General features: G+C 44.8%; 1 protein-coding gene across 2 annotated transcripts in view; it reads right to left on the bottom strand.

Annotated features, from left to right (window-relative positions):
* Positions 1–569: 569 nt before the first annotated feature.
* Positions 570–17,698, bottom strand: part of SLC24A4 (solute carrier family 24 member 4) — a 131,981-nt gene continuing 114,852 nt past the window's right edge. For both annotated transcript variants that reach the window (XM_049769812.1, XM_049769813.1), the window contains exons 13-17: positions 8,212–8,378; positions 4,635–4,749; positions 3,570–3,682; positions 3,253–3,318; positions 570–1,884 (exon numbers count right to left, since the gene is read on the bottom strand). In XM_049769812.1, coding sequence (XP_049625769.1) covers positions 1,732–1,884; positions 3,253–3,318; positions 3,570–3,682; positions 4,635–4,749; positions 8,212–8,378 — 614 coding nt within the window. In that variant the 3' untranslated portion in view covers positions 570–1,731. The remainder of the gene's footprint in view (positions 1,885–3,252; positions 3,319–3,569; positions 3,683–4,634; positions 4,750–8,211; positions 8,379–17,698) is intronic.

The raw sequence follows: 17,698 nt of genomic DNA, 5'->3' as shown, positions 1-17,698 counted from the left end.
ACCTCTGGGCCTCTCTAGTCTCCACTGTTACTAGGGGAAATGCTCTCCCTGAACTTGAAGACCACCGAGCGCCAAAGACCCAATATCTAGAGAAATAAAGCGAAGCCAGAACTTGGTCACTACTTGGTCACTACTAACACTGATGTGGATTGAGAAGAGAGAGGCACAGAAACACAGTTCTGTCTTAGCCCAGCCTTGGACCATCAGCAACCAGGGGACTCAAGCCTGACCATTTCCTCCTTCTGAAATTCAAGAACCCCTTCAAGTGCCCCAAATTCCACCAGGAACCAGGCCTTCCTATCTGAAAAAAGAAACCTCAACTCTAGGCTTCCACTCTACCATCAATGACAAAGATCAGTGTCCCCCACAAAAACCCTCCTCACCTCCCTCACTCACATGGTCCTGTGTTCGGTGCAAAATATCCCAATATGAAAAGTGCATCAAATCAGATAGACTTTTTTTTTACAATAGAAACATTAAAAAAATAAAAGAAATAACCTCTATACAAAATTAATTGTGCTTTTCTTTTAGAAACCACAAGGGTTTTTGCATTCATAAATCTTTTTTTAATATATATGTATATTTATATCTGTATAGTTGAGAGCTGTGAAGCAGTTGAAAAGAATTGAATAGTTCTCTAGCTACTTTTGCATCTGCCTCCTCTACCTGGCTTTCCAGGTGCGGTCAGCTCGAAGGTTCAAAAAACTTCGCTCGAAAGATTCCATGTGATGGTTTGTCCTAAGTGACTCTGGCCAAGCCCAGAACAAGTGTGCAGAATTTCAAGATGTCTGTCCACTTGTCATGTACTAGTACTTACTCTGGATATCCTCTTGGCCCAGCAGGCTGTGACATTTGTCAGGGATATAAATAATTGGATCTTTCATCAGGAGGTTGGGAGACTAAAGCATTAACAAAGAAAAGACAATCCTTAGCTGATAGTCACAGCCTGCTTAGAGATGTCTTGAACAGTCGAATGGCTGCAGGTGGCTGCTCCAAATCTCTGGTTAGCACCATCCTCCTCCTCACCAAATGCCACTTGGTGCATGTCGCTTCATCTTGCAGAACCATGACCACCAAGGTTTCCATCATGGGCCTCCCATATGGAATGGTATGTTTCAAGTATGACTATTTCCATACTAGTGAACTTGGAGCATGTGACTTGAACATGTGACTCATTCTCTGAATGCAACAATAAGCGTGACTGGCATTGTCACTCATGTCCACTTCTATCTTTGTCATTTGGTTATTTTTTCCAGAAAAGGGGATGGAATGTCTGTGGTCATAAATCACCCCCAAACTCCCAGGATGAGGTCTTGCCTTTTGCAAAGGAGGGGGCTCTGCCACTGCCTGTGACCAGAGGAGCAGCCCCTATGAATCAGGGTCTCCTAGGAGATCAGCCCCCCTGAATTCGCCAACAGCCCCATTCCCAAGGCTGCCACACAAGAGACAGAAATATTGCTCGTCCAAGCCCTTTGAGAAAAAGGGTCCAAGAGAGCAAGAGACAACTCCAGACCGGAGATGCACATAGGCCCCCACATCTTGCCTGGGGTGGGGAATGGACTCCCAGAACACGGAAACTGCCCAGCAGCCTGACCTAGGATCAAGGACCGGGCACTCTTCCTTCCAGCCCAAGGAAGAGGTTGGCTGCACGCAGGTGGTGATATGCGTGGAGGGGAGGAGAGAGGCCACGGGCACCGGTGTCCAGCCAGGTCCCGGAGCAGTGGCTCAGCTTTAGTCGTCTTCTTGGCACATGGGCAAGTTGACGAAGGTGAAGACGTTGAACTCGATCATGATGGAGAAGCACAGGAAGATGGCATAGAGGACCAGCACATAGACGCCCAGCTTCCGGTCCAGCCTCCATTTGTTCACATGAATTCCCAGGACCTGAGGGAGAGAGAGAGGATCAAGGGTAGGGCAAAAAAACCCATGAGGTTCCCACCAACCAGGGCAACCAGAATCGTCTCCAAAAGTTGAGCATGGGCAGAGGGGGATACAGGCACCCTGGAGCTGTGATTAGCAGGAGCCCCACATGCCTGGCTTGCCTGATGAAGCCCAGATTCTTCATCCACCATTGCTAGATGCCTGGGCAGCCTCCCTGAACAGGCAAACACTTTACTAGTGGTGTGGTTTCCTCTGGGACCCTCTAGGCACTGTAGTGCCCCCAGCCCAGCTTCCATGGTCAACTAGGTTATCATACAGGGGTACCTTCTGCCTCAAAACTGAGTGCGTTCAGCCCACTTTAGAGAAACTTCTGTGATGCTGACTGTCCCAAGATTTGGCCAACTCTGCTTTGATTTTTTTCTATTAGCATATATCTGGAAAGTTTGAGAAGCCATGGCCCTTGTCTCCATTTTTTGTTTTTGGACCAACATGGCAGTGCTCAGGGTTTACACCTGGCTCTATATTCAGTTCTTATTCTTGGTGGGTTCAGGGACCTGTACTTCTGGGATTGAACCGGGGTTGGCCATGTGCAAGGCAAACACCCTCCCTGCTTTGGCTCCCTTGGTCTCCATTTCTTCTAGACACTTCTATCTATAATTAAAGTTTTTCTCCCTGACACCTGAACTAAAAGTGCTGGATTCCAGTGACTTGTGTGATCTTCTAGAGCAGAGCAGGGAAACAACATCTGGGTCCTAGACAGACAGGTTCACCTGGTATGGCCACGTTCCAGCCCTGTGGCTCTGAGCAAGACACCAAGCCCTGAAAACTCAACTTCTCCTGCACAGAAAACGGAATGAAGAATTCTACTGGTGAGCATGAAAAAGAGTGAAGTTGACCAAGTGAAATCATTTTCCATACCCCGGGCATGTGAGCAAGGACTCCTCGATGGCTGTGGATCCTGAGGTTGAACCCTTGCTTGCTTTCTCGAGCCTATCTCTCTCTGCCATCTCAAAGACAATGGAGGCTTCTCCTGCCAGTGCCAACAAGAGGCCACTGTGTGGGTGGCAGGAGGAAGGAAATCATCTCTGTCTTGCTGTAACGTGTTGGTGGCTGTGTGAGAACTCAGTGGCAGGTGCCCATGTCCTTGGCAAGTGAGTCTGGGGGCATCATTCTATCTCTTGGATCTCACCCATGATCACTGAGGCTTTGGGAGACAAGGTGTGACCCAGTAGACTCAGCTGAGCACGTGTGAGCACTGTAGTCAGGTGTGTGACTCCCCTCCACCTTCCCTTTTCCCACAAATCAAACCACCCAACCATTTCCCTCTTAGGCGAAGAGGGAAGGAAAATATACAGAAGAAAAGGAACCTACCGTGAGTGCCACGGAGCCCAACAGCAGGACCACGGAGTAGACCAGTCCCCGGCTGTTGATCTTCACCTGTAAAAACATGCCCAGAAGACTGAATCTCAGGGATGCTCCCTTTCCTCCAGGGAGCCCTGGGGGCTTTCCCTGCCTATTGGAGGAAAAGAGAAGGAAGGAGCAGTGTTGTGGTAGCACACACTAAAGGATTCCCATTGCAGGCACTCCCAGACTATTCTGGAAGGGGGGCTCCATGGAATCAAGGAATAGAAGGAGGTCAGTGTCCCAGAGCCCAGGCCACATAGGGACTTGTGTTCAAGGGGCCTTACTGTGGACCCGTAGTTAATGACCATGGTCTGCAGCCCCCATGGTATGCCGAGTCCCACAAGGATGTCAAACACGTTGCTTCCGATGGTGTTGGAGACTGCCATGTCACCGAGGCCTGAGGGGGACAATGGATGCATGTCAGCATGTCATCTGGTTGGTTCCTATGACTGTTCTCAGAGAGAAACTCCTTCTTAGGGACCCTGCACTTCTGGAGCCTTTGGGGGAGGTTGAACCCTCTTCCTTCATGGATGTTAAGTGTGAAAATCTTGGTCCCTCTGAGTCCCTCTTACACAAACGCACTGTCATGGCCATGATCCTAGGTCCAAGCTTGGCTTTGTGCCTATCTGGCCTTCTTCCCTCGTCAGATAGGAAGCTGCTTAGATGCTTAGATGGCCTGGCTGATGTGGGCCATCTGCACTAGAGAAAATCTCAGAGAGGGACCAGAACACTAGCACAGTAGGTAAAGAATTTGCCTTGCATTTAGCCACCCTGGGATCTATCCCATATGGTCCCCTGAACCCAACAGGAGTGATTCCTGAGTGCAGAGCCAGAAGTAATCCCTGAGCACCACTGGGTGTGGCCCAAAAATAAACAAACAAAAAAAAGAAAAGCTCAGAGGGATGAAAGGAACTTGAACTATCAGTCCCTGCCCTGGACCTTCCCTATCTCCAGAAAGTTGGCTGAACCTAGCTGAGACCAATTCCTGGAGCAGTGAAGACCAGAGAGAGCCAGGCCTCACCTCAGAACTTCCCTTTTCCCCCCTGCAGGCCTGAACCCCTCTACCATCTCCCCCAAGGACTGAGGACACAGCATCCCATTAAAGCTTTATATTCCTTCCTCCTTATGCCTGGCACTGATGCCTGATCCCAGTGCTGGCAAGGCAGGAGTTTGGTTGGCACTGGGAATGAATGGGCAGGCAGAACTGGTTTCAGCTGATGATAGCACAAGCCAGAATCTAACTCCTGAGGATCAACCCCCAGCAGGACCCCACAACACTACTTGTGAGTGGCTCTTATGGTAGGGGTGCGGCTCCGCTAAGAGCTTGGGGAGGGCCTGAGCTCACCTACCTTGTCTGGCCACAATGAGACTGGCCATGCAGTCGGGAACACTGGTGCCTGCCGCCAGGAAGGTGATCCCCATGATCACATCGGGGATGCCCAGTGTGTAGCCGATGACAGTCACCTGCAGAAGGTGGAGAGCTTGCTCAGGGTGCAGCCCTATGTTTTCAGTTGGCTCTGAGGGCATCCCACTAAGAGCAGCCCTGCTTGAACAGCCAGGGAAACCTGCAATATGCCTTATTTTTTAAAAAAAGTCACTTTTTTTTTAGGGAAAAGAAGGAAAGAATGCAGGGGAAGGGGAGAAACAGATGAGAAAATTTTGGAAGCTAGGGGTCAAGAGTATACAGATTTCTCCTTGTTTTCCTATTGATAGTATTGTATGCATATATTTTATATAGCCATAACATCCATCTTGTATTGTGACCTTGATACCGCCCTACAAATCTCATTTTTAATATTTTACTGCCTCAGTCCCAACCCTTATTTCCTCCCATCTTCCCATGTAGGTGCGGCTCATGGCATGAAGCTCACCACATAGAGTGATAAGTGCAGTTAGCGAAATAACTACACTGAAAACTATCATAACAATGTGAATGAATGAGGGAAAAAGAAAGCCTGTCTCAAGTACAGGTGTGGGTGGGGTGGGGAGTAGGTAGATCCGGGAAATTGGTGATGGGAATCCTGCATTGGTGAAGGGGGGTGTTCTTTACATGACTGTAATCATACAACTACAATTATATTTGTAATCATGGTGTTTAAATAAAGATAATTTATTTAAAAAAAAAGAGAATACAGATATTAAGATAGTGGTAAGCAGGACAGAGCTGAGGCTGGAGTGATAGCATAGTGGGTAGGGTGTTTGCCTTGCACATGGCCAACTAGGGATCAATTCCCAGAATTCCATATGGTGCCTTGAGTGTGTCCAGAGCAATTTTTTGAGCCAGAGCCAGGAGTAATCCTTGAGCGCCACTGGGTGTGACCTCAAAACAAATACAAACAAAAACAAGAGCACATAAAGGACAGAGCTAAATACCTAAACCAGAGCCAACCACACTGAAGTCATGAGACCCAAATTTTAACAAGCAAACTTAAAAGGTGACAGGCGGGGTTTGTGGGAGGAACTTGGGAACACTGATGGAGGGAAGATAACATGTGGTGAAGTGGGTGCTGGGACATTATATGCCTAAAACTCAGCTCTGAATAACTTTGTAAGTCATGGTTCTTTTTTTTTTTGGGGGGGGGGGTCCCACACCAGTGACATTCACAGGTTATTCCTGGCTATGCACTCAGAAATCTCTCCTGGCTTGGGGGACCATATGGAATGCTGGAGGGTTGAACTGCGGTCTGTCCTGTGTTAGCCGCATGCAAGGCAAATGCCCTGCTGCTACGCCATCACTCTGGCCCCAGTCATGGATCTTTAATTAAAGATATTCCCAGTTATGTGAATTCCCAGTTATGTGAATGTCCTCTTAGGGTTTTAAATAAATTAGAGACTAAAATCAAATGAAAATAAAAGTTCTACTCATGAGGGGCCGAGCAACAGTAGAGTGAATGAGGCTCTGGCTTTGCACATACTGGACTCTGGTTCAGGTTCCCATATCCCATATGGTCCCTCAAGGTCACCATTGTTATTCTTTTGTTTGTTTGTTTGGTTTTTGGCCACACCCATTTGATGCTCAGGGGTTACTCCTGGCTAAGCGCTCAGAAATTGCCCCTGGCTTGGGGGGACCATATGGGATGCCGGGGAATCAAACCACTGTCCTTCCTTGGCTAGCGCTTGCAAGGCAGACACCTTACCTCTAGTGCCACCGTGCTGGCCCCACCATTGTTATTCTTGAGCACAAAGTTAGGAGTAAGCCCTGATCACAGTTTGATGTGGCCTTCCTAACAAATGAGCAGTTACCTACTACTCAGGGCCCACAGCCACCTCCACAAACACAGTATACTGGCCAATGGTCCTCCAAACCAGGTGTTTAGAATCCCTCTGAGTCTGGTTAAGATATTTCTGAGACAGGAGGTTGGGCCTAAGAATCTGCATTCCCAGCATGTTTCCAAGTGGCTGGACCCTGAGGAAGCTGGTGTGAAAACCACTGCCTTTCAGTATATCCCTCATACATCAAGGTGTGTGCAGTAGTAGCAAAATCAAAACCCAATGACACTATCAATACATTTTCAGCAATTATTTGTTCCATGGGATAATACTATAGATACCTTTTCACCTCCTTCTTCCTCTACCTCATACCCTGAGCCAGAATCCTGGAGGGCCTTTACTGCTGGCAACCTGGAGCCAGTCTTGCACATGGCTACTGAAGTGAGCCCCAGTGACTTTTGGTGAATCTCAGTGAGCATATCCTGCTTGAGGGAAAGAAGCTGCAGGGATCAGGTCTGTCCCTCACACTGTCAGGCTTCTGTCCCTGCTGAAGGTCAAAGCTACAGGGAGGTGAGCTTGGCCAGAGGTTCCTGTGATCCCTCCTTTCTCATAGAGCCCTTAGCTGAGGCTCTGTTTTAAGTTGAGGGTGTGTGGTTCAGTGTTCAACCTCACTGCTAATCATGCACTAGATCTGATGTAATGACTCAGTTTTTTTTAGTAATTAGAAAAAACACATGTCCACATTCTGGTCAAATCCATTACCCTTCACTTACCTTCATACTCAAATGTCAGGAAATAATTTTTGGTGGGGGGTTGGGTCACACCTGGCATCGCTCAGGGGTTACTCCTGGCTCTGCACTCAGAAATAGTTCCTGGCAGGCTTGGGGGACCATATGGAATGCCAGGAATCGAACCAGTGTTCTGTCCAGGGTTGGCCATGTGCAAGGCAAATGCCCTACTGCTATGCTATCACTCTGGCTCCATCAGGAAATACTTACAAGTTTTGTTTTGCTTTTGTTTTGTGGGCACGTGGGTATCCCTCCTCCCAACGTCTTGTTTATCCCACCTGACTAATCAGAAAAGCCCACACCTCGAATAGGCAGGAAGAGGAGTCTGCTTGTATGCAGAGAGAGAGGGAATAAGGAGAGTTAGAGAGAGAAGGGAAAATCAGCAAGGAGAATCAACAAAAGCGGTCAGTCAACACAACAAAGCCTGTAGAGCAGCTGAAAGAGAGACAGAGACAGAGAGAGAGAGCCAGCGAAGGAGCAGAGAAGTGGCTGCTTGGAAAAAGTTTAGCATAGAAGCCATGTGAGGAAATGTACATGGCTATTAGAGCTGCAAAATAAAGCTAGTTGACTCCTGGAACTTCATCTGACTGCTTTGTGAATTTTTTCTTTGACACCATGCAAACTTCAGAATCGCCAGTCCAGGCCATAGGGGCTGCAGAAGCTGGACTGAGCTGAGAAAGGCCTCACCATTCTCTGTTGCTCATACAAATCAGCTTCCCTCATTGCCTCATGGGAAGCCTCAAAAACGAAGACCCTCAAGACAGTGTCCCCAGAGTTCTTGAGAGTTCACATCCTACTGCCTTCCTCTGCTCCTGACCGCAGGGGTGTGTCTGGGGCTATGGACCCTAGTGTAGTCCACAACCCCTTAGTTCAAACCCTTCCTACTCAGGAGTGACATGTGGAAGGTGGTCCTTGTGCTTCTACTCACCAGCCACACCATCAGGTAGGAGAAGACAGCGATCCAGAGCGTGGCGGTGACAAAGGTGACCATGAAGAACTTCTCCCAGCGGGGCTTGCTGCAGTTGGGGATGGTGATGCATAGCAGGAAGATGAGGGGCCAGGTGAATACCCACTTGGCTTTGTCCCCTGGTGACTCTACAGAGAATGGGAGAGAATAAGCAGACACAGAGTGACTGTTAGATTCCTGATCTGGGCCACATGGGAGAGAGGAATCCTGGGACACTCAGAAGGATCCCGATGGCTTCCATGGTGGCACAACTGATCCTGACAAGAACATTGCAAAAGAGCATATTGATCCCCTCAGTGCCCAAATCCTTCCTCGCATGGGAGAACCCCAAGACCAGAGAGGAATGGGCTTGTCAGAGGATCAGGAATGGGGACACAGTATATGGATGTGGCTTGGGAAGAAGATAGGCATCTGATAGAGTTTAGAGGAGCCTGTGTCTCCTCTGCACCCCAAATACTCTTTCTCCTTTGGAACCCACATGGTCCTCAGTAGACACCCACCATCCCTGCTACTTGCAGCAGATTCAGTGCCAGGCTGCTGTGTCTTAGTAATTTATCATCTGTCAGACAGGGGTGGGGGTCATGTGCTCTAGTTGTAGTAAGAATGATGTGAAATGGGAAATAATGTGCAAACAAGACCCTGAGCATGGGCCTGGCACACAGCAGGGGCTCTGGAAATCACAGCTTCTGTCAAGCTCTGCAAATCTCAGCCCATGGACAATGAAAGACTGAAACGTGGGTTCCCCAGGCTAGCTGGCAGAATACTTGCTTCTACCCAAGGAATTCACAAACAATTCAAGTGGGGCTCAGGGGCCTCAATAAGATGCTGAGTGCACACACAATGCACTTATCATTGAATATTTGGGGACAAAGTACCCAGACAAGCTCAATGCCAGCTTAGTGGTGGTGCCAAGTGAACGGCAGAGAAAGGGCAGCTGCAATCTCCTTTCCATAGAAGTACATGGGCAAGAATGGTTAGAATTAACCTTTCTGAAGCTCTGCAGGTTCACCAAAGGCTTGAGATGGCCCAGAGAGTTCACTTGACAGCACGGACTATCTTTCTGAGAGCAGAAAACACTGTGGGATTTACCCTGCCTGAATTTCATCCCTTTTCACCAGCTCTGGAGTCACCCTGTGTGCATCAGCAGCCTGGCAGTCATCAGAGGGGTTAGCCAGGGTTGTCACATCTTCCAAGTCCATTCTCAGGCACCAACATGATCTGATGTGATCAGGGGGGTCCTGGAAGATAACCTCCCACTTCCCCTCTATTGATTTCTCTTAGCATCAGCATCAACAACGGCCCGGACCACTGGTAGTTCCACTTGGATGTCACACCAGACAGATGGCACCAACAAAAATGGTTATTGTTGCCAAAACATCATATTATACTTTAGTTCTACTCACAGAACAAAGGGACACTATTAATAGAGTTGCTAGAAAGTGTGAATCACAAACTGCCCCACTCCCATCAACCTGTTAGTCTGATAGCTTTTTCCTGGAGATGTTTGATGAAGACAATCGGGTGATTTTTGAACTTGGAGCAGTCCAGGGAGATGGAGAACCATTAAAACACATAATAAGCTAAACCCAATATGTTGAAAGGAGGCAGACAAATACAGACAGGGACATGGAAAAGCTCTTAAATAGTTCTGGGAATTTAGAAGTTCATAAGCAGTCAGAGCACTGTATGTAGACTTGAAAATGCTTAGAGCTTTTCCCTCTGAACAAAGCAAGAGTCTGAGAGCAAGAAGTCCAAGATAAGGTGGAGTTGTTGACAGCCTGTTGAGCGCTGGAGATGAGCACACAGAATTGACTGGTGAAGTCTGGTTCCAGGCAACAGAAGAAAATGGCAAAATTATTAGATGAGCTTGGTGTAATTTAGAGGAGGTACCAGGGCCACACACAACAACGAAGAGTATAACATTTCTAGAATTAATCAGCTCTTTGAAAACATATGCAAAAAAGCTTTTCAAATGTCTAAGAAATGTCTAAGAAATCTTGAGAGTGATTTCACATGACAGCATACCAATAAAGAAGCAAAAGCTATTTTTATAAAATAGATGATAGAAATTCTAGACTTGAGAAGAATCATAACTCAAACAAAGATGTCGGGAAAATAATTTTACTGTAGATCTAAGCAAGGAGAAAAATATCAATGACCTTGATGATAAAACCATTGAGATGATAGTCTCAGGAATAGAGAAATAAAAGGCTGAGGGAAAATATAGCAGGGACTCAGAGCCTGTGGCACCCAACATGCCAGATACATGTAAGGGGAGTGCCAGAGGCAGAGAGGTATGAGGGCAGGAGAATAGAGGAGGTACCCATGCTCAAGAATGTCTAGAACCTGCTGCAAAACAACATTTATGTTCTTGTGTGCCACCATCTTCTAGCAGAAAATGGCCCGGTTCCTCCACCCAAACTCCAAATGAAAATAAGGGCTGCTGCTACTTCCCAGGTAGTCCAGTACTGGCTAATACCTCTGTGGCCTTCTCAGAAAAGGTGGAACAGATTCCCCTCTCTGCATGCAGCCCAACACCACCTCTGACACTCTCTGACAGAAATGGCCCAGCTCTGCAATGTAATCTTACCAAATTTTCAAGCCACCAAATTTGTTCTAGATAAATCCTGGACTGCGTGGTCAAATGTAGCTTCATGACACTTCAATATTTTATAGTAGTGTCAGTCTAGCAGGATCATAAGAAAACTGAATGGAAAGTTCCATAGTAATCTACCAAGCTCAGTGAGCCTAAACAATAACACAGAAGGCTCAACTAGCACCAACCACAGCCCAGGAAATACTTAGCCATTGACTTTAGTAACAGCACGAAGAGACAGAGCCATCATTTCAAATTGACCTATGTTGATCTCAGTTTTCATAATTACATTTATCTTTGTGTTATAACAAACAACATGAAGTAAGTTTGTGCCTGCAGAGAGGCGGGCTAGGATGGTGGGTGGGAGATCAGGGACACTCATGAAGGGAAGGTCACACTGGTGATGGGACTGGTGTTTGGATATTTAATGCTGGAAATGACTGTATTATGAACAACTTGGTAAATCACAATGTTGTGATAAAAATTAGAATAAAAACCCCAAATATGTACATTTGTTGCAAGTGCTCTTTGAAAAAGCTCATGGATATTCAGAGAAACATTAATAAATTTAAAGAAAGTGAAAGCATGGAGGCAGAGTGAAGCAGTAGGGTGTTTGTCTTGCATGCAGCTGATCCAGGATGGACCCATATGATCCCCCATGCCAGGAGCAATTGCTGCAGTAAAAGGAGCAAAGCCAGGAGTAACTCCTGAGAGTCACTGGGTGTGGCCCCAAAACAAAAACAAGTAAAGAAAGTGAAAGCGTAAACAATATGTGCTAGGATCTTTCCATAAAGAAGAGAGATTAGAAATCAGTAATGAAAGGATAATCATGGAAAGAAAATGGCATAGTCCTAAAAAATCAAGAGATCAAAAAAGTGATCACATGGGAAATTAGAAAATACTTTGAGATAAGTGCAAAAATGCAACATACTGATAAAACACATGGACTGCAGAAACCAGTGCTCAGAAAGACTCTCTAGATTAAGAAAGACTCTCTCTCTAGCTTTAGCACCATGATTCCAGTTATGAAATATGGCCCCTATTGAATAAGAAGAACACAGAAAGCAATGACCTTCCCCTCCACCTTATGAACCAAACTAAAAAAATCATCAATTTAATCCAAAGAAAATAAACACTAAAGAATGGAAAATTAAAAAAAAATACTAGAATCAGTAAAATTAAAACACTGTCTTGAAAAGACAACAAAATCAACAATTTTTTTATCTAAACTATCTGAAAACTAAAATAAAAGAGACCAAATAACTAAAGACAGGAGTGGAATAAAGGCACCATTACAGGCTTCATTCACAGGAGTAAATAATAATAATTTTTATAGGAGTAAAATTAGGGAATTCTATGAAAGTTGTGTGCCAATAGAACAGATCATTTAGGTGAAACAGACAGATAAAAACTACTAAAATAGCACAAAAAGAAATAGAAGATCTAATACTCAACTAACAAAAAAAAAGAAATAGAAAATCTGAATAAATTTCTAACAAGAGACTGAGATGGTAATCAGAAAACTTCTTTTAAAGTTCCCTTAAAATCAGGACCAGCTACTTTCATTGTGACTTCCAACAAGTTGGTTAAAGAATTAGCTTAAGTCCTTTGCAAACTCTGGCCAAGGAGAGGAAGGACACTTGCCAGTTTTCTCTATGAAACCAGCAGTAGCCTAATCCAAAGAACCATCAAAAACAAAGAGACCACAGATCAATCTTCCTTATGACTATAGATGCAAAATTCCTTAAAATTCTGGCAAATTCAACCAGTACCAGAGAAAAATAATTCAAATACATGTCTGGGAAGATTGCTCATATAGTAGAGCACATACGTAGCATGTGTGAAATTCTGAGTTTGATTCCCAGGACCATATCCTCACCCAGGTCCCCACCCCTCTTCCAGTGCACTTCCAAATCTAGCTCTGGTGGCCTCTAAACACTGCCTGATTGATCACCATAGAAGAAAAAAAGACCAAGACCAAGTGGGATTTATTTCAAGTATCAAGTTTGAAATTTAATCAGTGCAACACACTATAACATATTAATAATAAAAAGACAGAATTGCACTGTGATCTCAAACAAGTCAGAAAGGCATTGGACAGAAATTTTATACCTTTCATTGTAAAACACTCAACTAGCTGGGAACACAAGAGAATTTCCCCACCTTAAAATGGGCCTCTGACAAAATTCCCCAACTACCACTTAATTAGTGGAAAAGCAAAGTGGGTTGTCTCTTCTGACCATCTGTATTCAATGTTGACTGAAGGTTTGAACAGAGAAACAGTAAGTGGTACAGGGGCTGGAGAGAAAGTATGGCAAGTAGAGTATTATTAATCTTGCATGCAGCCAATCTGCATTTGATTCTTTTTTTTTTTTTTTTTTTTTGGTTTTTGGGCCACACCCAGCGGTGCTCAGGGATTACTCCTGGCTGTCTGCTCAGAAATAGCTCCTGGCAGGCATGGGGGACCATATGGGACACCGGGATTTGAACCAACCACCTTTGGTCCTGGATCGGCTGCTTGCAAGGCAAATGCCGCTGTGCTATCTCTCCGGGCCCTCTGCATTTGATTCTTGGCATCAGAAATGGTCCCCTAAGCCCTGCAAAAAATGATTCCTGAGTGCAGAGCTAGGAGTAAGCCCTAAGCACAGCTGGGTGTGGCCAAAAAAATTAAAAAATATTAATATTAAGTCCTAGTATTTAATTTTTAAATAATTAAAAACAATTCATGGTGACAGTGATAGTAAAGCTGGTAGGGCACTTGCCCTGCATGTGATTGACCCAGGTTTGATCCCAGGCATCCCATATGGTCCCCTGAGTCCACCAGGAGTAATCCCTGAGTGCAGAGCAAGGAGTAAGCCCTGAGCATAACTCCATGTGGTTCTTATGCCCCACCCAAATAGTCATTATTCAGATCAGAGAGGAAAAGGTGAGACATTCCTTATTTGTAGATGACATGATTTTGTTGGAAAATTCTAAGAGATGGGGGAAAAAAACATTAAAAACTGATGAGTTCAATAAGGCACAAGATATAAAATTCAACTGTTCTTATCACTAACAACAAATAATTCCATTGACAATAGTATCAACATGGAGAAGGGAAAATTAAAATCCAGGACCAAAGGATATGGTACAAATGGCAGATGAGCCCATGACTTGGAAGTGTGAGGGCCTGAGTTCAATCCTTGGCACTGCCTGGCCTCTGAGCACAACTAGGGGTGTCCCTTCCACCATCCTCAGCACTACTTGGAATGAAGTCTAGGGAAGAAAGAAGGGAGTGGAGAGGGAGAGAGGGAGGGAGAAAGGGAAAAGTGAAGGAGGAAGGACATAAATTAGAAGTAAATTTGACCCAAAAAAGTACAAACTATGCTGAAAACTACCAAACTGTCACTAAATAAACTGTAAAAGCCTAAATAAATGGAAAGACAGACTGTCTGTGAATTAGAAAACACAATACTGTTAAAGTCGAAATACCCTTCCAATTGATCTACAGATTTATAATCCCTGCCAAAACACCAGCTATCTGTTTTGCAAAAATTGACATGCTGATTCTAAAATTCATATGGAAATGAAACCAAGAATATCTACACTAACCTTAAAAAGAAACAAACAAAGTTAAAAGACGTATATGGTTTGACATAAAAACTTATTATAAGGAGAGATAGTAGACTGAGTGATGCACTTGCCTTGCATGTAGTTGGCCCGAATTTGAACCCTGGCACTCCATTAGGTCTTCTGAGCATTGCCAGGAGTGATCTCAGAGCTCAGAACTAGGAGTAGGCCTTGAGCATCATCGATGTGGCACAAAAACAAAATCGTCTGACAAGCTACGATAATTAAGAGCAAGCAACCAAGGATATGAATAGATAAGTAGATAGAGATAGAGATGATAGATATAGATAGATAGATAGATAGATAGATAGATAGATAGATAGATAGATAGATAGATAGATAGGTAGGTAGGTAGGTAGGTAGGTAGGTAGGTAGGTAGGTAGGTAGGTAGGTAGGTAGGTAGGTAGGTAGGTAGGTAGGTAGGTAGGTAGGTAGGTAGGTAGGTAGGTAGGTAGGTAGGTAGGTAGGTAGGTAGATAATAGATATGAGAGATCTATGAAATAGAAATTGGAGCCTAAAACTATTCTCATGGATTGACTTGAAGTGATATGTAAAAAAGGTTAATAATTAACAATTTAGTAAGAAAAGTCTTTGAAACAAATGGTGCTGGGACTACAGCACTGAAAAGAGAATCTCTGCCTCATCATCTCACATATGAAAATGGACTCAAGAACTAAAGAACTAAGCATAAGGGCTAAACATATACACATTAAGGAGAAAACATGGGCTAATTCTTCCTGGTCTTGGCTTAGATGACAGTTTCTTCATTGATGCAAATACAGAAGCAACAGGGGCCAGAGCATTGGTACAGTGGTAGGGCATTTGCCTTGCATGCAGCTGACCCAGGATGGCCCATGATTTGATCCCCCAGCGTCCCATATGGTCTTCCAAGCCAGGGGCGATTTTTGAGCTCAGAGCCAGGAGTAACTCCTGAGCATCACTGTGTGTGACCCCAAAGCCAACCAAACAACAACAACAACAACAAAACCAGAAGCAGAGAAAACTGATCAGTCAGGTTTTGTCAAAATCTAAGAAAAGTGCACTTCAAGGAGGTGAGCCACAGGAGAAAATGTTCAGATCATCTGAAATACTAGTGTCCAAAATACATGAAGAACTCTGATGACTCAATCATGGAAAAATTATCTTATTGCAATATTTTAAATGGGCAAAAGGATCTGAGCAAATAGTTCTTCAAACAAGATGAGCAAATGCCCAATAAAGACATGAAAAGATGCCTATCCTCTTTGCCCACAAATCAGGAAGATATCATGGCTGGAAAAATAAAACAAGAAAGTCTGACCATAACAAGGAGTGGACAGGATATGGGAAAATGCACTCAAAAGGTAGGAGCTGCTGGTAGGAATGTAATATGGTACCTTTGTTCAGGCAGTTCTGCATTAAATCGACAGAAAAACTGGTATCAAGTCCCACAGCTGTGCTACTCAGAATGCTAAGATGCCCAACTGGAAGCCACCCAACCATCCATCAAACAAGAGCTGAAAAAATCAAGATAACCTAGCATGCAAAGCTGATAGAATGTTATTCAGGCATAAAAGAGATGGGGTATTGATGAACTATAAAAGGGGTGGGGAGGGAGAAGGGACCCAAGAAATATGCAACAGGAATGAAATACCAACTGGCCACTTGATGTGATTCCATTTCACGAAATGCCAAGTTCAGGCAAACCCACAAAGCAGACCAGAGATTAGTAAGCACAAGGGAATGGAAGAGGGGAAAGCATGAGATACTTAGCTTATGAGCCTGGGGTTTCTTTAGGGGGATTATTATGAAATATCTTTGGAATGTGACGGAAACTTCACAACTGAGTAAACCAACGGAAAAAAAAAATCACCAAACTCCACATATTTATATGGGTGAACTTGCCAGTATATGGATTATTTCTCAATTTAAAAAGAAATTGCAATGCAGGCTGGCACTAACTGTTGGAAATCTGCTTAAATCTTCCTAAGTCATTAAAAGCGCATTCACTAAGAAAAAATAAAGGAAATAACTTGCTTATAAACATGAGTCAAAACAACAGGGTTAGTTCAAATATCAGCTCATCTCTTCATGAGTTCATCCTAGATGCTGAAACTAGAAAACATCTGTCTACCTATAAAGTTCTCTTTGTGTGTGTGTGTGTGGGGGGGGGTTTAATCAGGGGTTACTTCTGGCTCTGCATTCAGAGGTTTCTCTGACAGACTCAGGGGTTACTTCTGGCTCTGCATTCAGAGGTTTCTCTGACAGGCTCAGGAGACCATATGGTATGCCAGAGATTGAACTCGGGTCTGCCGCATGCAATACAAACACCCTACCCATTGTGCTATCGCTCCAGCCCCCCTTTTTCTTTCCTAGAAATTTCTCCACATGCATTGTGCACACCAGACTTGTACAAGGGCAGAAAGGTTTCCTTCCTTATTGTCCAGAATTCCTGACTCTTTACTGTTCTGTGCATGGCCCAGCTCAACCAGTGTGAAGGCTGAGATCTCTGCAGACTAAATTACAGTGAAAGAATCACCTGGTGGAATGGTGACCTAAAACCTCAATGCCCTGGAATGTCAAGCGATAAATGTCACAACAGAAGATTCTCCTGTCTCCACTCAACATCTAATTGGAACAACAATAACAACAACAACAAAAATGCACTGACTGTCATCTGATCTGGTTTTGCTTCTGGTTTGGAACATTTAGGGCCATCTGGGTCCAGTCAGGGCCCAAACAAATGCTCACCCAGAATCTTCTACACCTCTGCAGAGCTGTTATTCCAAGGTCTGGATGGGGTCCCCTAGTGAACTATGGACTCAATTCTATGGATGGCAACTAGCAATAAGACAAAGAATCAGAAAAGGGACTGAAAGATGACGCAGAAGACTGATGTAAGGAACGCTCTGCATGCATGAGGCCCCGAATCTGATTACTGGCACCACACACTCTCCTCTCCTCCACCCCAACACTGAGGTTTGGCTCACAGTGAAGTTGTGAGCACTAAATTGCCCATTTGGTGCATTAGACCTAAGAGTAACCCCTTCCCACATGTGTGTTCATGTATGTTTGTACATGTATGTACCCATGGTGTCTGTCAGGTTGGCGCTGGGGAAAGGGGAAGAGAGAGAGAGAAGCTTGGGAGATTTTCCCCACTGGTGGAGGGAAAGTGTCACTGATGGTAGAATTGGTGCTGGAACACTGTATGTCTAATCATCCTTCTAGTGGAACTCTGCTTCGCCAGGGCACTCACTAGCATCC

This window comes from Suncus etruscus, chromosome 3, assembly GCF_024139225.1.
Source record: "Suncus etruscus isolate mSunEtr1 chromosome 3, mSunEtr1.pri.cur, whole genome shotgun sequence".
Classification (NCBI taxonomy): domain Eukaryota; kingdom Metazoa; phylum Chordata; class Mammalia; order Eulipotyphla; family Soricidae; genus Suncus; species Suncus etruscus.
Note: the sequence above shows the minus strand (reverse complement) of the source record. Positions and strands in the feature narration are given on the sequence as shown.